Source organism: Nansenia antarctica (assembly GCF_963989245.1).
Source record: "Nansenia antarctica genome assembly, chromosome: 3".
NCBI lineage: Eukaryota > Metazoa > Chordata > Actinopteri > Argentiniformes > Microstomatidae > Nansenia > Nansenia antarctica.
This window is the reverse complement of record NC_137688.1, coordinates 83,073,656-83,097,818: the sequence shown is the minus strand read 5'-3', so window position 1 is coordinate 83,097,818 and position 24,163 is coordinate 83,073,656. Positions and strand designations below refer to the sequence as shown.

Genomic DNA, 24,163 nt, shown 5'->3' with positions numbered 1-24,163 from the left:
TCTTTCTCTCTCTCTCTCGCCTCTCTAATGTGATTTAATAAGAGACTGCTCTCTCTTTGTCTGACTGACAGCGGCCATGTTGACATGGACGGCGAGGGGCTGATGGTGTTTCATGGGATTCGTAGTTTTTTGGGGGGTTGTGATTCTTATTCAAGGAGGCGGCAAACGTCGCTAAACATTAGAGGTCTGGAATGCAGCCTTGTTTGATCCGGCTGGGCTGCGAGGACGGGTTGGTGTGTTAGCTGGGTGTGGGGCGCCCCCTGCTGGACACGGTGTGTTAGCTGGGTGTGGGGCGCCCCCTGCTGGACACGGTGTTAGCTGGGTGTGGGGCGCCCCCTGCTGGACACGGTGTTAGCTGGGTGTGGGGCGCCCCCTGCTGGACAACACGGGGACTAGTCGGCTTGTCTCACGGCTTTGGGTGTGTGTGTGTGTGTGTGTGTGTGTGTGTGTGTGTGTGTGTGTGTGTGTGTGTGTGTGTGTGTGTGTGAGCCAGGCAGGTAGAGACCCTAGTGCAGGGGTGGCCAACTATTCGGAGACTAAGAGCCTCCCAAAATGATTGGGGTACCCCAAAGAGCCACATCATACATGCGGGCTCGCAAAAGCACTCCCTCTCTCACACTCACACACACACACACACACACACACACACACACACACACACACACACAATACATTTCCAATAGGCTACGAGATCAGTGGTGTCATTTCAGCAAAAGCCAAGGTATGGCAAGGTACAGAATAGGGGGGTTGAGGGGGGGTTCCAAATCAGTTGTGCAACAGTCTATTTTGGTGAGTTGTTTCTATACAATTGACTTATATGACATTAAGGTAATGAATAAAGGAGACAGCTACAGTATGTAGGTGGTAATCTACATCTTTCCTAGCAGGTTCAATCTCATTAGAAACAAAACATTACAGATTCAGCTATTCTCAACTCTAAATTAACTGCACTGTTAAAACACTAGTATTGTAAGACCTCACCTGTGTCCCTGTACTTGTGTCTGCTGCCCTTTGACCAAAAAAGCTCCTTGTTATGTCAATTTTCCTTTTTCTCACTGGCATAATTGTGTTACCACAGGGCTCGACATTAAGGCTTGTCCGCTTGTCCGGGACAAGTACATTTTATGTTCGGACAAGTGGACTTCCTCCTGCAGTTGTCCGATGGACAAGTCAAAACAAAAAAAGAAATCAATATGTATTAATATCTGCAAACATGAATTCCTCCTTCCGATCTGAATAGTAAAAAAAAATAGCAAGCAAAGCGATGCCGCGCCTCATTCTCGCTATTTCAGTCTCTCGTAGTTCGTTATCGTCATCGTCACAGAACCTGGCCAGCAGGGTCCGCTCCACTGCAGATCTGCCTGAATGACACCTCATGGCAGGAATATGAGCATGAGGACCTGGAACAGTTCACGTCGTCGGTTCTGAACCACATAGTGAACTGCACCAACTCAGCCACCGTGGACAAACGTGTCCGGGTCTACCCCAACACGAAGCCATGGATGACTGAGAAGGTCCGACAACTGCTCAAGGAGAGGGACAACGCCTTCTCAGCGAAGGACACACTGCTGTACAGCACCACCAGGGCTAACCTAAACCGTGGCATCCGGGAGGCCAAGGCAGACCACAGAGAGAAGATTGAGGAATGCTTCCTGAGCAACGACTCCAGGCGGGTGTGGCAGGGGGTTCAGCACATGACAAACTTCAGAGCCAACAGGCTCAAAGCCGCGGAGGACGACCCCCTGCTGGCGGAAGAGCTGAACTCCTTCTACGCCCGGTTCGACGAGGGGCGAACGGAGGTAACCACAACACAAACACCACTCTCTCCAGCTCTCAGCAGCCTCACCCTCACAGAACATGAAGTGAGACGCGTGCTGAAGGCGGTGGACCCCAGAAAAGCCTCAGGGCCGGATGGCGTCCTGGGACGGGTGCTGAGGGACTGCGCCGACCAGCTGGCCGGGGTTTTCACCAACATCTTCAACCAGTCCCTGTCCCAGGCCACCATCCCACCCTGCCTGAAAACCTCAACAATCATCCCAGTCCCGAAGAAAAGCACGGTGAGCTGCCTAAACGACTACCGCCCGTTGGCACTCACACCAATCATCATGAAGTGCTTCGAGAAACTGGTCCGGGCCCACATAGTCACACGCCTCCCGCCCAACCTGGATCCATACCAGTTCGCCTACAGAGCCCACAGGTCCACAGAGGACGCCATCGCGACGACTCTCCACTCCACTCTATCCCACCTGGAGAGGGGGAACAGCTACGCGAGACTGCTCTTTGTGGACTTCAGCTCTGCCTTCAACACCATCCTTCCAGACAGGCTAGTGACCAAACTACTAGACCTGGGACTATCACACTCCATCTGTGCATGGATCAAGGACTTCCTGTCTGACCGCCCCCAGAGGGTGCGGGTGGGCTCCCACACCTCCACAGCCCTCAGACTCAGCACTGGGTCCCCCCAGGGCTGCGTGCTGAGCCCCATCCTCTACAACCTCTACACCTACGACTTCACCCCTGTCCACCCCAGCAACTCCATCATAAAGTTTGCAGACGACGTACAGGGATGAGGTGGAGCAGCTGGGCAAGCTGTGCAAGGTCAACAACCTGCTGCTGAACCAGTCAAAGACCCAGGAAATCATCGTGGACTTCAGGAGGAAAAAATCTGAGGTCCAGCCCCTGCTCGTCGATGGAGGGAACGTGGAGAGAGTCTCAACCCTCCGATTCCTGGGGGTGCACATACAGGATGACCTGTCCTGGAAGACCAACACAGCAGCCATCATCAAGAAGGCACAACAGCGGCTCTACTTCCTGAGAGTCCTCAGGAAATACCACCTCAAACAGGAGCTGCTTGTGACCTTCTACCGCTGCACAGTGGAGAGCATCCTCACCTACTGCATCTGCGTGTGGTTCTCCAGCTGCACAGCCGCAGAGAGGAAAGCGCTACAGAGAGTCGTGAGATCGGCCCAGAAGATCATCGGCGCCCCCCTCCCCTCTCTGGAAGAGCTGTACAACACACGCTGCCTCAGGAAGGCCTCCAAGATCTCCAGAGACCCATCCCACCCTGGGAACGAACACTTTGTCCGGCTGCCCTCGGGCAGGCGGTTCAGGACCATGTCCGCAAGGACAAATAGACTGAAGCTCAGCTTCTACCCTAGGGCCATTCAGGCCCTGAACACAGCAAAGACCTAGGTTCTAGGCCCTGGACAATCTAGACAATTTGATGGCAGCTACTAGATTGTAATCAAGTGCAATACTGAAACACAACTGTGAACATTTCAAACCTGCAAACTGCGACACTTTAAATGAATGCAGCTCGCATTTTGACTGGGTCCAAGAAATACCATATCTCACCAGTACTGGCCTCCCTTCATTGGCTCCCTGTCCACGTTAGAGCGGATTTCAAGTTGCTCCTGCTAACTTACAAAGCTATAAATGGCACTGCTCCTTCTTATTTAAAGGACCTTCTCGTCCCATATGTGCCCTCAAGGGCTCTCCGCTCACAAGGCTCTGCCCTGCTCATTATTCCTAGGGTTAGAAGAAAGACAATCGGTGAGCGTGCGTTCTCTTTCCGGGCACCAACTCTCTGGAACCGTCTTCCATTAGACATCAGACAGGCTGAATCAGTAGAAGTGTTTAAAAATAAAAATAAGCTAAAGACCCACCTGTTTTGCGTTGTCTACATGTCATAGGCAGTTTTTTGTGCTGTTGTAATGTATGTGTGTTTTTAAATTTAAATTTAATTTTTTTGTTTTTACCTATTATATTTGTGGTGCGAAATTGTGTGTGTTTTTAAATTGAAATAGCTGTTTTTATATTGTTTAAAATGTGTTGTTTTTTACCTATTGTACTTGTAAAGCACTTTGACGTAAAGTGCTATATAAATACAGTTATTATTATTATTATTATTATTATTAATGTGCAATAATACTATGTGCAATATGACAACCCTCGTGTACATAAGGTTCAGAGATAGGAAATGTTAGGATATTTATAGCATAGCATAGAGTACAGCACAGTGTTTTATTTGTATAGTATAGTTTAGTGGATAGTGTATATAGCCTTTATTTATGTAAACCAGCTCTTTTCCCTTCTTGTTTTTTGTATTTTTTTCCTAGCACCAGGGGAGCCCCCCCTCCCAAATTTCGTTGTATGGTACCTGTACTGTATTAATGACAATAAAGACCATTCATTCATCATTCATTCATAGTTCGTAAATTCGCTCAGAGCGCCAGAGCGCACACTGCGTTCAACGTCATAAAGACGTGATTGGACAAAAGGCATTCCATGAGTGCTGATCAGATTCCAGAGCGAGTTTACGAACGCAGCCATAGTGTTGTGGGTCTCCTGTCACGTGAACGCATATTCGCTTCTTCTCAATGCCTATGTCTTATTTTCATGTAGTTCGATGCGATCGTATATTTTAGGTTTGAAGTTTTAAGACCAGCACATCGCAATACGAACTTCAGAATGACACTAATTATAGATTTCTCAATTTGAATATAGGATAGGCTACTATCCAAAAGCTAGCAAATAAGATTGGGGAGGGACTATAGTTACACACATTTTTTGTAAATATTCCTAGATATTCATCCCTTTTGTGGCCAATCTTAATCTAAAAGGGTTAGGGTTAGGGGTTACGTTTTTAAATAATTACAAAATATTGAATACATTTGAAAATTAAGGATACATCATTATCAAATCAATAGTAGTCAAATGTGTTATTTGCATACACATACACTCACTGGCCACTTCATTAGGCACACCTTGGGGTTGGACCCCCTCTTTTGCCTTCAGAACTGCCTTCATTCTTCGTGGCATAGATTCAACAAGGTGCTGGAAACATTCCTCAGAGATTTTGGTCCATATTGACACTATAATATCACGCAACAGCCCGTCTGGCACCAACAACCATGCCAGGTTCAAAGTCACTTAAATCACCTTTATTTCCCATTCTGATGCTGGTTTGAACTTCAGCAGATCGTCTTGACCATGTCTACATGCCTAAATGCATTGAGTTGCTGCCACATGATTGGCTGATTAGGTATTTGCGTTAACAAGCAGTTGAAAAGGTGTACCTAATGAAGTGGCCGGTGAGAGTATAATATATTATTCATATTATTGCTTTTTCAAAATCTTTGGATTTGGACAAGTAACTTGAGCTCTCGGACAAGTAAAAGATAAGTTCACTTGTCCGAAGGACAAGTACCTGAAAAAGCTTAATGTCAAGCCCTGTACCAGCTCACCTATTACAAGTGAGACGATTGACAATATCAAAAACATGCTTGCACACAAATATAACTTACTCACACACAAATTATTACAGAAATTATTGAGAATAGAGACATGGTTGACATTAAACTAGCTGTGTTGTTGTACCCTTTAACATTCGCTAACTAGCTTGTTACAGTTAGCTTCACAATCGCGGGTGACGTGAGGTCTAAAGGGTTTTTCACTCAAATAACATTTAATTAGAACATGTTTGTACTGACAGAACATGACATGAACTTGTTCATTAATATGTTACATTTGAACCAACAGTATTATGGCGTTTATACAGTTTGTTTAACCCACCTGAATTAACGACGATCACGGACAAGGTTTGAACATGACCGTTACTCCGTGGGCGTGGCTTGTTGAGGGACCGTTGCTAGGCGACCAGTCAGAGCAGAATCCTCCGTCCCGCTCGAGGACAGGAGGATGTTGAGTTACCGTTGTGGATCAAATCACCAACATGACAACACGTGTTTCAGATGCAATTTTCAGGGGATTTTTTTTAAGACAGGTGCCTGGCGAGTGCCATGAATTGCCAAACCAAAACGATGCCTATTGAGACACAGAGAGCGAGCCACTCACTTTTAATGAATGAATGGATTAAAGAGCCGCGGGTTGGCCACCCCTGCCCTAGTGTGTGTGTGTGTGTGTGTGTGTGTGTGTGTGTGTGTGTGTGTGTGTGTGTGTGTGTGTGTGTGTGTGTTCGTGTGTGTTTTCCATCAAACTCACCCTATCACTGAGGCGACAGAGGGAGGTTGTGGGTGGTATTATATAGGGGATTAGAAGTCTCTTACCCACACAACACCCCCATCTTGTTTTCTCAAGAAAATGAGTGTTACCCTCATGGTTTGGACACGTGGGGAGAGAGAGCGAAAGAGAGAGAGAGACGGAGGTAGGGAGGGAGGGAGAGAACTATTTCATCTCTACAGAGTGAGACGGGAAGGAGGGATGAGTGGAGGACATGGAGAGAGAGAGAGAGAGAGAGAGAGAGAGAGAGTGTGTGTGTTTGTGTGTGTCACAGATTTTATTTTTCTGATGTGTCGGAAAGAAGATAAATTAATGTCCATAAATGTACAAAACAACAATGCATCAGGTAAGCATTCCTTCTATATTTTTAGGCAAGGCACATTAAATAGCATAAAATAAAATAAACATTAAATAAAATAACAATTACAAATAAAACTGTTAAACATACAGGAACATTCCAGAGGGAGAAAAAACAAACAAACCCCCCAAAAACGTTGTCATTACATGTCATGGATTTATTGAGGGTTTTCAGGGATATGTTTCTGATGCATTTGTAATATTGTCACAGTCGATGGCTTGAATCATAACAAAGGATGCCACAGAACCGAACGTATGATTTCCATGGCAACCTACACAATTGTCTTCCAGAGATGGTGTATCCACCAGTGGCTTTTCATTTAGAGTTTAGGGGCCTGTTCATCTGGGGTTTAGGGGCCTGTTGGCAAGCGGCTCTGTCGCTTGAAGATTGTGGGAAACGGTTAATCCCACAGCTTCAATTTAGTCAAAAAAAGAAAGAATTAAAGCTATTAATCTGTGTGTGCTAAACAAGGATAAGCTGTATGCGAGGTAAATGAAGACTGTGTGTTGACGTTTTTGAGTACCTCCCGTGAGGTGCCAAATCATAAATAATTAATGTTATAATGTTGTTGTATAACATCCCACAGTGACAGGTCATATGAACACGTTTCCCGGAGGCTACGATCCTACCAGAGTACACTGTGAAGCAGCAGAATATTGAACATGATCAAATACTGTGATATCATAATGATTGCACCATTGCATCAGTAAAGAAAACAGCCCCAACCAATTCAAATAGATTTATTGATCTTAACATAACTTTTATACAGTTGCTTTCATTCTTATAAAAAAACCTTCTGTTCAGCTCTGCGCTCTGTTCAGACGACCACTGACTCAACCAACCACTGTGACCTGACGACTTGCGTCGTTTCACTTCAACTAGCACACAAGGCCTTTTGACGGGGAGGGAGGGAGGGAGATGGGAAGACAAGATTATAAACATGTCCATATTTATAGGGAGCCACCCCTCCTAAATTTTCAGGGGTGGTGGTGGTCTAGTGGATAGTGAGTTGGACTTGTGATCAGAAGGTTGTGAGTTCAAATCCCGCCTGAAGCCACACCACTACTAGTGTGCCCTTGGGTAAGGCACTTAGCCCTCAGTTACTCCAGGGGGAATGTCCCTGTAATTCGTAATTGTAAGTCGCTTTGGATAAAAGCGTCTGCTAAATGGCAAAATAAAAAAATAAAAAAATCCTAAATTTCGTTGTTTGGTACCTGTACTGTAGCAATGACAAATAAAGTCCATTCCATTCCATTCCATATTTGTACAACCCGGTTCCATCCACTCTCACTCTCTCTCTCTGTCTCTCTCCTGGGTTTGACGTGAAAACGTTGCAAAATACTAAATAAGAAAAAAACAATAATCCAAAGCGGCTTCTCCTCAAGAGATCAGAGAGAAACGGAAAAAAATAAAGAAAGAACAAAGCGTTTTGATGTCCTGCATCATCCATAATTCAGGTTGGTCGCCACCCCTCTGCGTCCCCTCTGCGTCCCCTCTACGTCCATGCTTGTGGGGCTGACCGTCCACGCACGCTGGCTTCCCTCTGTGAACCTGGTCTCCCAGCCCACACACACACACACACACACACACACACACACACACACACACACACACACACACACACACACACACACAACACACTCCAGGCAGCCGATAAACAATTCAGAGCAACAGGTAACAGAAAACCTTCGCCTTCAAAACAACAACCGTGCTGCTGTTGAATACAGATCGCCATCGGAGGAGAGAGAGGAGAGAGGCAGCCTTGAGACAAAAGCACTTGATTACGGATTCTCTTTAGACGCTTGCATATTACGGACTACTCAAACTCGTGGTTTTTTCCTGAATCATCACAACGTCTCTTTTGAACTCGACAGGAAGGCGTGCTGGGTAGGCTTGATAATCTCCCAACCCAGAGTCTAATCACTGTAATCATGCGAGACTGAGGGGGTGTTGGTAGCACTCTGTTTCTCTCCAACAGTGTCCTTTACAGCTAGCCTCTCCTTCTTTGTTACATCAGATGTAAGACAGCACGCGTAAGAGCCGGTGTGGTCCTCTGTGGGTCAGATGGGTGGTAGAGCACGGCGCTAACAACGCTTAGGTTGTGGGTTCGATTCCCACTGGGACCGTATATACTGACATGTGTGCACTCACTGCGATGTAAGTCGCTTTGGACAAAAGCGTCAGCTAAATCTGTGGTTCTCAAACCTCTCCTCGGGGAGACCCCATATTTGATCTGTACCACCACCAGAACACCTGATTCAACTAATCAAGTACAAAGCAATTAGGATCAGTAGAATCAGGTTTGCTGGTGGTGGAACAGATCAAATATGTGGAGCGGCTGGGGGTCTCCCCGAGGAGAGGTTTGAGAACCACTGATCTAAATGGCATATATTACATATATCATATACTATATACATAAGAAGAATTTAAGAGGCATCGGTGTCTCTCCCCTAGTCCACCTCTGGCCCCTCCACTAGAACACCCCTGGCCCCTCCCCTAGATCACCCCTGGCCCCACCCCTAGAACACCCCTGGCCCCTCCCCTAGATCACCCCTGGCCCCACCCCTAGATCACTCCTGGCCCCTCCCCTAGTCCACCTCTGGCCCCTCCACTAGAACACCCCTGGCCCCTCCCCTAGATCACCCCTGGCCCCACCCCTAGAACACCCCTGGCCCCTCCCCTAGATCACCCCTGGCCCCACCCCTAGATCACCCCTGCCCCCCCCCTAGAACACCTCTGGCCCCCCCCCTAGTCCACCCCTGCCCCCCCCCCTAGACCACCCCTGGCCCCTCCCCTAGAACACCCCTGGCCCCTCCCCTAGTCCACCTCTGGCCCCTCCCCTAGAACACCCCTGCCCCCCCCCTAGAACACCCCTGGCCCCTCCCCTAGAACACCCCTGGCCCCTCCCCTAGTCCACCCCTGGCCCCTCCCCTAGAACACCCCTGGCCCCTAGAACACCCCTGGCCCCTCCCCTAGAACACCCCCTGGCCCCTCCCCTAGAACACCCCTGGCACTCCAAAAACATAAATAAAAAAAAAATAAATAAAAAAAGCCTTTTCTAGACCAAAACAACGTTCATAAATGAAATATTTCCTTTTCTTGATCGTTACCAATTTCACATAGTCATTACAACCATTAGGAAACTTTTAAGAAGCTTGAATGAAAGTGAAAGGTGGTGAAGGGGAAGGTGAAAACATGTACAATATACCATAGGTGATACTGTGATATCTTAGAGACAGAGAATGAGATGAGGAGATGGGTAGGCTCCATTTAAACAGTCTATCGAGTAGATGCTTAAACGTATAATGCTAGATGGCTATGACAAATAACGTTTTTTCAATGTTGTTGACGTGGTCGAGGACAGGCCTTAACGTACCATCTATGCACTGTGTCGGTTTACACGGACATGCACACATTTACCGCTATCAGAAAACATAGCATATTGTACCTTTTCACATTTTCAGTGTTTCCAAAAGAAAAGCAGCCCTAACGCACACAAAAAAACGACAGGTAAATGCTACACCTTGAACATCGATATTTGCATTGGTTCCTCTCTACAGTGGGCAGTGTCTTTGTTTTATCTTCATGCACTGTGAATGAGGTTTCCTGTGGCACAACCACCAAGAAAAACAACAAAACCAATCGTCTTCAGACATAACCCATAGGGGAGGACGAGCTTAAATAGTAAAAACCCACTATTTGGAAACCACTGGTCTACAGTGAGAAGTCACCTGTCCATCCACCTGTAAACACAATCAAACCATCTTCGGACACTCAACAACATGACGTATGTAGTTTCCGATGCGCATAGAGAAATCATGCATACTTTTAACAGCGGGTGACTTTTCTGTTAGAAGAAGTTGTTTTCGGTCTGATCTGCAGTGTCTTTGTCCGTGCCCCCCCCCCCCGCCCCAGGCCTCATCTGTCCTCGCTGGTCTCAGCCAGCCTGTTGTTCATGACGCCCAGGGCCCCCACCCCCCCCGAGAAGCCGTTCTCTCTGTGGGCCGAGCCGGACGGCCGAAGGCTCCCATTGGCTGCCTCCGACAGCTGCTTCTGCATGATGGCCAGGTTCACCTGGGGACGACGGGACGGAAAAACGCAGAGATGATGATGTCACTTCCTTGTCTCTTTGGATGTACACAGATTAGCAGCATTAGCATCCTCACACGACTACCTCCTTTACCACAAAGATAGCATTTTGTTTCCGAAATGCTGTACATCTTAAAACCGCCTCTTTAGGTGCTTGAACTTGTATTCAGCCGCCTGACTAACCTCAGACAGACGGTTATGATTGATTGACAGGTGAGACGAATGACAGATATAACACCACCCACGATCATGCCAATCATTAGACAGACCCCTCCCTCCCTCCCTCCTCCCCCCCCCCCCCCCCCGCCCCTTACTTTCGGCATCTGTTTCTGTGTAACAAAAGATGACGATTATGTGTTGAAGGGTTAATTATGGTGAATACCAGCTTATGGACGTGTTTGTCCCTTCGACGTCCAAAACGAAGCAGAGCAACATGTGTTTCCTGTTTCTCCTTCTGTCACAGGCTCAGGCCCGCCAGATGTTAGTTATTATTACACAGAGAATATGATCATCATGGATTGGGATATCGATGTGGTGTAAATTATCTCCAGTTATAATGATCTTCTGTCAGCTCATTTCACAGCTGAATGGCTACAGATCCATTAGGGTAGTTTAGCGGATATTTTAATGATTACATCTGAATGATTACAGCTGAATCGTACCACTTTAAAATTCAACCCTCCAGTGTAAAGTATCATTTTCCTGCATTTTGTATGGTCTTTGTACAATGTGTGTGTTGAATAAACAACTGTGGAAATGTCTAATGTCTGTCCTGTGTTCTTTTGTCCCTGTTTACCCCCCCCGTTCTATATAAAGTATTGGCTCCAGTCTTAACGCCATGTTGACTTCATTTTAATAGACCAATCACCATCATGTCCTTATAGTGTGTTAGCTATATGTTTAGCAAAGGGGAGGATAATATGCAGTAAAAGTAAATGTGCATCAATACATTCACATTCATAGGTCTGAAGTAATCAGCTAGCAAGCTGGTTATGGGTACTGTTTGTAGACATTGATTTGAAAGCTGACATCTGCACGCTCGCTAGCTTTTTGAATTAACCACAACCATATGGACACCAGACGGATACTGCACAGCTCTCTATGTTGCAGTGTAATCTTTATGGTCTTCCTATTCAGGGTTTAACTCAGGAATCATGTAGGTACGGTATTGGCTGTTTGCTTTGCGCCTTTGTGCTACCATCATTTCATGTGGGTTTGTGTGGTTTTATGGAGGGGGGTATTGAGTTTAGTAGACCTGTAGACTTTGACCAGTATCAGCCTGTCAGGGAAGGTGAACATCAATATTGATGTGTCACGTAGTGGTGGCGGAGCTCACTAAGGCGCATGCCACGTCACCGCAGGGTCCCTGCTTCGATACCGGCCATCGACCCTCCTCTCTCTCACCCATCCCTCCTGTCATCCCTCCTCTCTCTCACCCATCCTTCCTGTCATCCCTCCTCTCTCTCACCCATCCTTCCTGTCATCCCTCCTCTCTCTCACCCATCTCTCCTGTCATCCCTCCTCTCTCTCACCCATCCTTCCTGTCATCCCTCCTCTCTCTCACCCATCCTTCCTGTCATCCCTCCACTCTCTCACCCATCCTTCCTGTCATCCCTCCTCTCTCTCACCCATCCTTCCTGTCATCCCTCCTCTCTCTCACCCATCCTTCCTGTCATCCCTCCTCTCTCTCACCCATCCTTCCTGTCATCCCTCCTCTCTCTCACCCATCCCTCCTGTCAATCTCTACTGTCTCTATCCCAATAAAGCAGAAATGCCCTAAAACATATTTATACAATTATTAATTAGAAATATGTTTTCAAGACAAATGCACACGTTAGTTTATTAGATGCTCAGGACACACATCCAAATGATGTGGAACTAGAGGGAGGTTACAGCAGGTTATGAGTGGTCTTTGTTGTCTAAATAGACAGGAAATATTGAAAGAAATAGAGCAAATACAGACTACCTGCAGACAATGGTCACCCACTAAACTTCAGCCCGTTCACTCCGTTCCTCCACCTCTGCTGGCCGACTGGCCCCACCACCTCTACGCCAACACGGCAGTCACGCTGCCCAGTCACGTCTCTTCACTACACTGGCTCCCCGCTGGTGGAATGAGCTTCCCACGGCTGTCAGAACTGCAGAGCCATCCCATCTTCCGTCGGAGACTGAAGACCTCCATCTCTTCAGGCTACACCTTAACTGCTCCTCCTGAGACATCTACTACCCGCCAGCACTGTGTCTCCTGACACATCTACTACCCCCCAGCACTGCGTCTCCTGAGACATCTACTACCCCCCAGCACTGCGTCTCCTGAGACACCCGCTTCCCCCTATACTGTGTCTCCTAAGATTTGTACTTCGCCCCTTGTACTGTTTCTCCAGTGTCTTCTTCTATTACGACGACTGCCAATGGCTGCTGGCCTGAGAAAGATTACTCTTCCTGCTACGACTGGTGGATATATGATTCAGTCAAATGTATCGATTGTAAGTCGCTTTGGAATAAGGCATCTGCTAAATGGCAAAAATGTAAATGTAAATGTTTTGTGCCGCCCTCACCTTATTGGCTGCCAGGAAGTCCCTCATGGAGATCATCTCCCCGGATAGTCGCCTGCCCCCCCCCCCCTCCACCTCGCTCTCGTTCACCGCGTCTGTTTCTATGGAGACCGTGCGGCAGACCTGCTGGCGTCCGGCTCCACTAGGCATCACGGCATTGCGACGCGGCCGGCCCCTTTTCCGCGCCGGACAGCAGCGGCAGCAGCCTCGGCAACAGGGAAAGTCCAGCTTCCTTAGCAACCAGTTGAGTGTCTGCTGGATTTCGTATTTTTTTTGTTGTAAAAAAATTACAAGAATGAGAGGTTTCATGTCCAGGCAAGACCTCGAAAAAGTCATCCATGCATTTGTTTTGAGTAGACTTGATTATTGTAATGGTCTACTAACAGGCCTATCTAAAGGAGCTGTTCGTAAATTGCAGCTCATCCAAAACGCCGCTGCTAGGGTCCTAACAAAAACAAAGACGTTTGAACACATCAATCCTGAGATCCCTGCACTGGTTACCAGTCTCTCAGAGAATTTAATTCAAAATCCTCCTAATTACATACAAATCACAAAATGGTCTTGGACCAAAATACATATCAGATCTCCTCCCACCCTATATTCCTGCAAGGTCCCAAAGGTCAGCTGAGACTAATCAGCTAATCATTCCAAGAGTGAAAACAAAACACGGTGCAGCAGCTTTCAGTCACGCTGCTGCATGCTCCTGGAACAAACTTCCTTACCTGATCAAACAGGCCCAAATCCTTAAAATATTTAAATCTAAGCTAAAAACCATCATGTTTTGCAGCAGGTATGATTAAACACAAACACTTCTATCAATGGCTTTTATCCATTAACTATTGTCTTATTACATGTTTTATCTATGTTCTTCTTATATTTGCTTTTATTCATTGTAAATTAAAATCTTCTTACTATGCTCCTCTTGCTGTATTTTAAAATAATGTATCTAAAGCACTTTGAATTGCCCCTGTTGTATGAAATGTGATATACAAATAAACTTGCCTTGCCTTGTTTGTTTGTTTTTTAAACATAAGAAATTCAGGAATATGTAATAAAAATAAAACAAAACAAAACAAAACAGCAATCTTCAAGCACTCAACGAAGGTGCAGTAAATCGTGAGGCCATTATACAGTCATGGACATCAATATTAGCCCCCCTGCACACATGGTTACAGGAAGCGATTGATATCTGCTTTTTTCTCGTTGTTCCAATGCAAACAAAAGAAAGAAACATGTGAATATCAAAGCATTTGTAATTGCAGCAATTTTCAGGGGACAAGTGGTGCATTATTATCTGACAGAAGTGCCAATATTTTGGCCCACCATGGCACACAACACAAACATCACCTGCTTGATGACGATGGCGATGACGTTGAACAGCGAGTAGATGCAGCACACCCCCATCAGCAGGAACAGGAAGTTCCCCAGGCGGTACGCCGCCTGATTCTCGCCGTACGAAGCCTTCTGGCTGCTCACCATGTCCCCGAACCCGATGGTGCTGAAGGCCACGAAGCAGTAGTAGAGAGAGTCGAGGTACCCCCACCCCTCCACCGCAGAGTACATCGCCGAGGCACAGCAGGAGATGACCACGGCCGCTACGCACAGGATCAGCATCACGTAGTAGACTGACGGCTTCCACCCAGCCAGGCTGTCTCTATCTCTGTCTCTGTCTCCCCCCCGCGGCGGCGGATGTTGTGGCGCCCCCCGGTGGCCGTCGTGGGGCGAGACGCCCTGGCGCCGGCGCTGGAGCTGGTGGCAGGACTTGAGGACGTACGCCAGGACGGTGATGATGCGCTCCAGGAAGAGGTTGAAGAACAAGATGGTGGCCGCGCAGCCGACCAGGCCGTAGAAGATGAGGAAGATCTTACCCCCCATGGTGGCCGGGGTGGTCATGCCGAACCCTGGGGGGGAGGGAGGAGGGGGATAGTGGGGAGAGAGGTGGGGGATAGGGGAGAGAGGTGGGGGAGGAGGGGGAGAGAGGTGGGGGAAGGCGGAGCGAGGTGGGGGAGGGGAATAGGGGGGGGGGGGAAGACGGGAAGGAGGAGGAGTGAGGTGGGGGAGGAGGGGGAGAGAGGTGGGGGAGGAGGGGGAGAGAGGTGGGGGAGGAGGGGGGGGGAATAGGGGGGGGGAAGACGGGAAGGAGGAGGAGTGAGGTGGGGGATAGGGGGAGAGAGGTGGGGGAGGAGGGGGAGAGAGGTGGGGGAAGGCGGAGCGAGGTGGGGGAGGAGGGGGAGAGAGGTGGGGGAGGAGGGGGGGGGAATAGGGGGGGGGGAGACGGGAAGGAGGAGGAGTGAGGTGAGTTGATGCTACGATTGTGTGTGTTGTGTGTTAATTATTGCAAACACAACACACTGCTCTGGCTGTTGGCGAGCAGGTCCAAAGTCACCCTCTTCCAATTCCTCTGCCACTATCTTTCCTGTCACTGTCGCAATATCTCCACTTCCTTAGCCAGCTTTATATGCCACCCATCTGTCTGACATAGGCCACCCATCTGTCTGACATAGGGACGCAGGCCGCCCGTCCACTAATGACATGGCACTGCCATGGTGGCGCTTCATCATCATCATCATCATCATCATCATCATAATAATAATAATAATAATAATAACTTTTATTTGTATAGCGCTTTTCCTGCAAACGTTGCAGCTCAACGTGCTCCAATCATTATATAATCCTATAGAATTATTTAGTCATTTAAAGGCAATATTCCCAAAGATGGGTTTTTAGTCTTGACTTGAACATAATGTGCTGAGGTTGCATCCCTAATGTAAACTGGCAGTGCATTCCACGATCTGGGTGCATAACAAGAGAATGCAGCCTCACCAAATCATACAGTAAGACGATAAGCCAAAACATATCGCCATAGAAACGAGGGAGCTTTTCAGGGCCAAAAAGTGTTACGTTCCTGACTACTAGCCAGAGCGAATCTTCAGATTTAAATCCAATTAAACGTGCATTTAATTAACTAACTCTATTAGTGAAGATTGCTGCAGCAAAGGCCTGGCAGAGCCTCACCAGAGAAGACACCCAGCGTCTGGTGGGATCAATGGCCCAAAGACTTCAGGCAGTTCGTGACGTTAGAATTATAAGGTTCTATCTCCATTTTTGTCAACATTTTGTTTTTTTACATAATCTGATCCGTTAGGTGTTTATTAATGCCTGTGTGGTGTTATTTTAAAAATGTTGAAATTTTTGAGTTAGTAATTCACAAAATACAAAAGGATCCATGTCACAAAACATAATGGAATGTAAAAACGTTGACGCTCAATATCTCTGAACTGCCCTAAACGGAGATAGAACCTTATCATTCTAAGCTCACGAGTTTTAAGAACATGAGTGCTTAATATGGACATGATAAATCTGTCCCATCACTTTTGGGTAGCCTGAAACAGGGGGACTATACATAAAAAGTGTTGTCGACACATTTCTGAATGGTGAAACCAATATGTACACAGATACCATTAAATAAAAGCTGGGAGTGGCCTGGGGTGGTCCAGTGGTCTAGCACCATGGCCTGGGGTGGTCCAGTGGTCTAGCACCATGGCCTGGGGTGGTTCAGTGGTCTAGCACCATGGCCTGGGGTGGTCCAGTGGTCTAGCACCATGGCCTGGGGTGGTTCAGTGGTCTAGCACCATGGCCTGGGGTGGTTCAGTGGTCTAGCACCATGGCCTGGGGTGGTCCAGTGGTCTAGCACCATGACCTGGGGTGGTTCAGTGGTCTAGCACCATGACCTGGGGTGGTTCAGTGGTCTAGCACCATGGCCTGGGGTGGTCCAGTGGTCTAGCACCATGGCCTGGGGTGGTCCAGTGGTCTAGCACCATGGCCTGGGGTGGTTCAGTGGTCTAGCACCATGACCTGTGGTGGTCCAGTGGTCTAGCACCGCGATCTACAGTGCACACATTATGCCCATGTCGGTATGGGGTCAAATCCGTCCCCAAGCCCTCTCCCCCTTCTTCTCCTTACTTTCCTGTCTGTCTTCACTATATCTGTCCAATAACAATGAAAAATAATATTTTGACACAGGCCAATGAAAAGTGCTACCTGTAGGTGAAATCATTTTTCTGTTTTTTACATGTGCTTAAACTACAGATTGTAAGCTTTCAAATGATGCATCATACATTGAAATCGGAAACAAATTGAAGACGACATGAGTATTTGAAAGTTGCTACACCGGAAATCACTAAGCACAGAAAATCCCCATCAAAGATAATGAATCCCCATCAAACAACAAGAAACGAAGTAATTGTGTTATAGATTACACTTATTTAATGAACGTAAAACTGTTCGGAAAAATAACGAGTGGGTACACCACATCTTCGCGTTGAATGTTAGCTAAAAAACCGAAAACCTGCAAAAAAAAAAAAAAAAACTTTAAAGACGAATTTGACGTCTTTCTCATTTCCGAGAGGTGTCCAGAAACACCAGCAGCAGTCACATATGAGTGGGACTGCCCCGCTCAGAAAAATAAATAAATAATAAAAGCTGGGAATCTCTATTTTAACCTCATTGTAATTTCAAATCCAAACTGTTGGAGTAGATCAAAAAGAAGAAAAAGTGCTTCACCTATCCTAACCGAATCATCCATCACACTGACACTTCCCCGCCCGTGCGTAAAAGCGGTTTTTGGCATCAAAACCTACTCTAAAACATCTGAAGCGAATCTATATTAAAAGTTAAGAAACAGGACAAGAAATCACGTAGTTGGGATCCACTAAGATATCTCTTACCTATGGTGGAAACCACGGTCCCGACGAAGTAGAGCGCACCGGAGAAATCCCAGCGTGGCCTGAGCGCGTCCACACGGACACCGGCGAGGTTCGCCTCCTCGTAGGACCGCAGCAGCGTCTCCAGCGCGGCCCGGCTGAGGTTGTGCGTCTGGGTGAAGCTCTCCAGGCGCTGCGCCCAGCGCTCCTTCGCCTGCCGCTCCTTGGGCTGCTCCAGCGCGGAGAACACCGCGGCGCCGCAGAGGAGGTACAGGAGGATGAGCAGGGCCAGCAGCAGGAACCGCGCGTTGTCCTCGGCCAGACCGCAGCAGCAGCCGGGCCGGCAAGCCATTAGGACGGCCGTGCCATTGCCTCTCTCTCTCTGTCTGTCTGTCTCTCTCTCACTCACTCTCACTCACACACATACACACACACTCTCTTGCTCTCTCTCTCCCTCTCACACACGCGCGCGCACACACACACACTCTCTCTCTCGCTCTCCCTCTCGCTCACACACACACACACACACACACACACACTCTCTCTCTCTCCCTCTCACACACACACACACTCTCTCTCTCGCTCTCTCTCTCACACACACACACACACACTCTCTCTCTCTCTCTCGCTCTCACTCACATACATACACACACCCACACACTCTCTCTCTCTCTCTCCCTCTCACACACCTCTCTCTCTCAGGAGCCGCGCGTTATCGTCGTTCACCACCACCGCAACAGCAGCCGGACGGGAGAGCCATTAGGAGACCCGGAGGAGAGAGACAATCTCTCCCGCATCCTTTCAGGTGTGAAACATGAAAAAACAAGACAGATATTCTAAGCTTCTAGTTCGATGTTCAGACAGAACTAAACTGTTCCATCTAGTCAACTAACAAGCAGACTGAGCTCCCCCCTGTCACCAACGACGCGTGTGAGGGATTGGTGTACGATGATGCTGATCATTAAAACGTATTGATGGGGGGGGAATCGAAGTTACTTCCTCCTTGTCAGAAATGTTATATTGATGTAAGGTTGAGAGCATTCCCTGTTACTGTCTCCACATTCAAGATCCGCAATTCATCCCCCAGAATATCCACGAAGTTTCGAAACATCTGATATAGAAACATGGGGCAATTTTGTCGGGAGTGAGAAAAAAAAACAACGAGTCCCACGAATATCCATTGATATTCGAGGATCCTTCGAATAGGTTCTGGATACTCCATCTACAGTATGTCTCTGGGTCCCCCAAAGAGAATCGCACATCTGCAAATGACACAACCACTTCGATATAGGACCATAGTAGCATGCTCAGGCGTCCACTCCAGGGGTCTCACAGGACAGGGGTCAGTCCAGGGGTCACCTCCAGGGGTCTCACAGGACCAGCCCGGCTGTGACCAAAGTCGCAGCTGGTATAACCTGAGCTCATGTTTCTAGACTACATTTTAGCCCACTGCTTCTTTAATGTGTGTGGATATGAGGGTTCGTTTAAGGGTTGCTGTAAACAGGAGGTAATTTAGGTAGAACTGGTCCTGAGATTAACAGATGGTTGATCTAGCACTGTTTACCATAGATCTGTGGTTCTCAAACCTCTCCTCGGGGACCCCCAGCCGCTCCACATATTTGATCTGTTCCACCACCTGCAAACTGCGACAAACCTGCAAACTGCGACACTTTAAATGTATGTGCAATAACACTATGTGCAATATGACAACCCTCGTGTACATAAGGTTCAGAGATAGGAAATGTTAGGATATTTATAGCATAGCATAGAGTACAGCACAGTGTTTTATTTGTATAGTATAGTGGATAGTGTACATAGCCTTTATTTATGTAAACCAGCTCTTTTCCCTTCTTGTTTTTAGTCTTTTTTTTCCTAGCACCAGGGGAGCCCCCCCTCCCAAATTTCGTTGTATGGTACCTGTACTATATCAATGACAATAACAATAAAGACCAAAGACCAAGACCTGATTCAACCTTTTTTATTTTTTATCTTCCTGTGTTTAATTGTAGCACTCTGAGATTTCATATGTAAAGTTCATATGTACATTTTATAAATAAAATGTATTATTATTATTATTATTATTATTAACCTATCAAGTACACATCATAAATATTGCTTTGTACTTCAGGTGTGCTGGTGGTGGAACAGATCAAATATGTGGAGCGGCTGTGGGTCCCTGAGGAGAGGTTTGAGAACCACTGATCTATGGTAAACATAATCAGGAGACAGGAGTCATCATACTGGAAAAAAATGATTTTTTTATTACAAATGACAACGTTTGTGAGGATACAGTATAGTATACAGTAAAAAAAGAGTATAATAATACAAAATTATGCAATGGCAATCATAGTAAAAAAAAAAATCTACAAATAAATGATACTTTTCAAGGCTATCTTTATAATACTATTGGACAATGGTGAGCTACTGTACACAGAGTGTTAGTTACTACTCTACAGGGAGATAGGAGAGCTGTACTTCATCATGAGAGCTCCATACTGTAATGACAAGATACCCTCAGGTCAGATACAAACCACAGTCAATTAAGGAGAGAGAGAGAGAGAGAGGGAGAGGAGTGAAGGTGTGTGTGAGTGTGTGTGTGTGTGCGTGTGTGTGTGTGTGTGTGTGTGTGTGTGTGTGAGTGTGATAGTGTGTGTGTGTGTGAGTGTGATAGTGTGTGTGTGTGTTTGTGTGTGTGTGTGTGTGTGTGTGAGAATGTGAGTGTGTGTGTGTGTGTGTGTGTGGTGCGTGCATGTGTGTGTGTGAGAATGTGAGTGTGTGTATGTGAGTGTGTGTATGTGTGCGTGTGTGTGTGTGTGTATGTGTGCGTGTGTGTGCGTGAGTGCGTGCGTGCGTGTGTGTGTGTGTTATCTGCAATAATTGGCAGCCAGCACATAATATGGAGGAGAAGGTGTTACCTGTCTTAGACTCAGACTGAAACACACCGAGGGCCCTATTATGCACTTCTTAACTTGCCGTCTTAAGTCTTAATTAAGACGCACCGCCAGGTTAAGACCTACCGCCACCCTTATTATGCGCTTCATACGCGCTACTGCTATTATGCAGGTGTCGCTAGGCGCCCACACATAAGACGTAAGACTCCCGTGCATATATTACTCATTGTGGGAGTGTTCATATGTTAATGAAGTGCGCTAGGCGCCCCTGCTATTATGCGATCTGACTTTGCGCCTAGCGCTAAGAAGTGGTTTGAAAAGTTCTTAGGCGCTAGACTTCATGCACGTTTTGAAACACGAGCGCGCCTCCGCGGTGTGCGCATGCGCGCCGACCGACTTCTTAAGAAGTGGGTCAGCGCGCATGCGCAAACCGCGGAGGCGCGCTCGTGTTTCAAAACGTGCATGAAGTCTAGCGCCTATGAACTGCATAATAGCATAGCGCTTATGACTTAACGCAGCCGGTTCTTAAAGGGAATGGCACCTGGCACGCTGATTGGGTTGATTGAGAAGACGCCCAAAACACACCCATGACTAATTTCTGGGCTTAGCGCCGGGTCTTAGGCGCCCACTACCGCACGCATAATAGCAAAGTGGCCTTGACCACGCCTCCACGTCTTAAGTTTAGATCTACCGCCTCGTCTTATTGCTTAAGACTTATGAAGTGCATAATAGGGCCCCGAGTGTCCTATGCTGATGCAGCTATAATGTTTGTGTTCAAGAATTTTATTGTAAAATGTGAACGCAAATAAAGATACTAAAATGTGGACCTGATGCCAGGAGGTCCAGGGTGTTGTGTGTGTGTGTGTGTGTGTGTGTGTGTGTGTGCGTGTGCGTGTGTGTGTGCGATGTGTGTGTGTGTGTGTGTGTGTGTGTGTGTGTGCGTGCATGTGTGTGCGTGCGTGTGCGTGTGTGTGCGTGTGTGTGTGTGTGTGTGCGCGTGTGTGTGTGTGTGTGTGCGTGTGTGTGTGTTCAGGAGGGCACCCAGACGTTGCCGTGGGTGTCTGGAGCCTGCGTGTACGGAATGTTCCAGATCCACGGCTGGTCTGTGGACACGACACAACATAGTGTTAACATTAACATTCTAGAACATGTGACACGTTCTAATGCTTTGGTCCTCATATCGGGATCCGATGTAATGATCAGACTTTTGTTTTGAAAAATGTGAATACATTTCGGCGTTGTTGAAAATCAATGACACACATCGCTAGTCGACTAACACAGCTTGTTTTGAGAGCCTGCTAACAATGTAACGTAGTGTTCTAGTTAACTAGGTAGCAGTGGGGATTACTCACCCAATCCATTTCGTTGTAGTATTTTGGCTTGACTAGCAAGTTTGTGTTGTGATTCTCAACAACGCTGAAACGTAGTTCCGTGTTTCAAAAGAAAAGTCATTTTTGATTGGTTGCTGATGTGAGGACCAAAGCATTAGAATGTGCCACATATTATTATCCTTATATTAAGGAGTTACACACACACACACACACACACACAATACGCTGTGTGCGCTCTGCAGATAATGCATGCACGCACGCACGCACACACACACACACACACACACACACAGACACACACACACACACACACACCCACGCACACACACACACACACACACACACACACACACACACACACACACACACACACACATATATACACACGCACACACACACACACACACACACACAGACACACACACACCCACAGACACACAGACACACACACACACACACACACACACACAATACGCCATGTGCACTCTGCAGATAATGCCTTTTCCTTTGTCCTAGGCAACGATCAGGTGTTTGAGGGGAGACGGGGTCAGGGGGTCAGGGGTCAGGGGGGTGACACAGAACAGAAAAGGGCCACACACAAACCTAATTGGGTTTGGACACAATGTTTTGTACTTTTACTTCTAATTCGTCAACAACAAAAAAAACATTGAACAAAAGAAGCATTTAGAAAAAACACCGATTTACTGGAAGCTACCGTGCCTAGCTGTGGTTCCGTTGCCATGGTGCTTAGCAAGGCTCAATTAATCAAGAAATCTGCCTATTTATCTCTCCCCTGTTCTCTTCTTCCCACCGAGGGAAACCGTACACTCTTGCCCTATCCTCATCTTGAGACTCACCCCCGCCCCCCCCCTCCCCCCCAACCCCCCGGACAGTAAAACGCTAGAGTCAACAAACGATATTGCCTGTGCGCAATCTGTCTGAAGAATCAGCCCCAGACGGAACAGGTGACGACTGCACGCAATTATATTTGAGATAATACAAATAAAAAGTGCATGGATTATTTATCTTATAACGACTACAACTAGTGGTCTTTGTGTGTAAGTAGCAGCTTCCCATTCTTAAAGACTATGGTCATTACACGCTAGTAAGAGTAGGTGAAATAGACACGGCTGTTCTAGCGATAGACTGTCGATGCTGCACTGCTCCAGTACCCTCGCTGACATCTGTAAGGCAGACTGGCTGTTATTACCACAGACGAGACTGCTCTGCTCTGCTCTGCTCTGCTCTGCTTGGCTGAGCCCAGGGTCGACGCCTCGCCTGTCCAGTAGTAACGCCAGCGCACCTAAGGATGCTTTTATGGGGCAGCTGTGGCTAAGGAGGTAGAGGCTGGTGGAGGTAGAGGCTGTGGCTCAGGAGGTAGAGGCTGGTGGAGGTAGAGGCTGTGTCTCAGGAGGTAGAGGCTGGTGGAGGTAGAAGCTGTGGCTCAGGAGGTAGAGGCTGGTGGAGGTAGAGGCTGTGTCTCAGGAGGTAGAGGCTGGTGGAGGTAGAGGTTGTGGCTGGTGGAGGTAGAGGCTGTGTCTCAGGAGGTAGAGGCTGGTGGAGGTAGAGGCTGTGTCTCAGGAGGTAGAGGCTGGTGGAGGTAGAGGCTGTGGCTCAGGAGGTAGAGGCTGGTGGAGGTAGAGGCTGTGGCTCAGGAGGTAGAGGCTGGTGGAGGTAGAGGCTGTGGCTCAGGAGGTAGAGGCTGGTGGAGGTAGAGGCTGTGTCTCAGGAGGTAGAGGCTGGTGGAGGTAGAGGCTGTGCCTCAGGGGGTAGAGGCTGGTGGAGGTAGAGGCTGTGCCTCAGGGGGTAGAGGCTGGTGGAGGTAGAGGCTGTGGCTCAGGAGGTAGAGGCTGTGGCTCAGGAGGTAGAAGCTGTGTCTCAGGAGGTAGAGGCTGGTGGAGGTAGAGGCTGTGGCTCAGGAGGTAGAGGCTGTGTCTCAGGAGGTAGAGGCTGTGCCTCAGGAGGTAGAGGCTGGTGGAGGTAGAGGCTGTGGCTCAGGAGGTAGAGGCTGGTGGAGGTAGAGGCTGTGTCTCAGGAGGTAGAAGCTAGTGGAGGTAGAGGCTGTGGCTCAGGAGGTAGAGGCTGGTGGAGGTAGAGGCTGGTGGAGGTAGAGGCTGGTGGAGGTAGAGGCTGTGGCTCAGGAGGTAGAGGCTGGTGGAGGTAGAGGCTGTGTCTCAGGAGGTAGAGGCTGTGGCTCAGGAGTTAGAGCCGGAGT

General features: G+C 47.7%; 2 protein-coding genes across 3 annotated transcripts in view; both read right to left on the bottom strand.

Annotated features, from left to right (window-relative positions):
* Positions 1-10,297: 10,297 nt before the first annotated feature.
* Positions 10,298-18,078, bottom strand: kcnk13a (potassium channel, subfamily K, member 13a; the record flags this gene model as incomplete). Of its 2 annotated transcripts, none has more annotated exons than XM_080525639.1 (4): positions 10,298-10,453; positions 13,027-13,278; positions 14,371-14,924; positions 17,751-18,078. In XM_080525639.1, 4 exons carry the CDS (start codon positions 18,076-18,078, stop codon positions 10,298-10,300), a joined length of 1,290 nt encoding a protein of 429 aa, XP_080381765.1. The 2 variants fall into 2 exon arrangements, with proteins under 2 accessions (XP_080381765.1, XP_080381766.1); XM_080525640.1 differs by having other exon boundaries at positions 13,027-13,275.
* A 3,568-nt stretch (positions 18,079-21,646) lies between these two features.
* Positions 21,647-24,163, bottom strand: part of tdp1 (tyrosyl-DNA phosphodiesterase 1) — a gene marked incomplete at both ends in the record, with an annotated part of 35,620 nt that continues 33,103 nt past the window's right edge. Inside the window, one exon of the mRNA XM_080527818.1 lies at positions 21,647-21,720. Within this exon, the coding sequence (XP_080383944.1) occupies positions 21,647-21,720 (74 nt within the window). The remainder of the gene's footprint in view (positions 21,721-24,163) is intronic.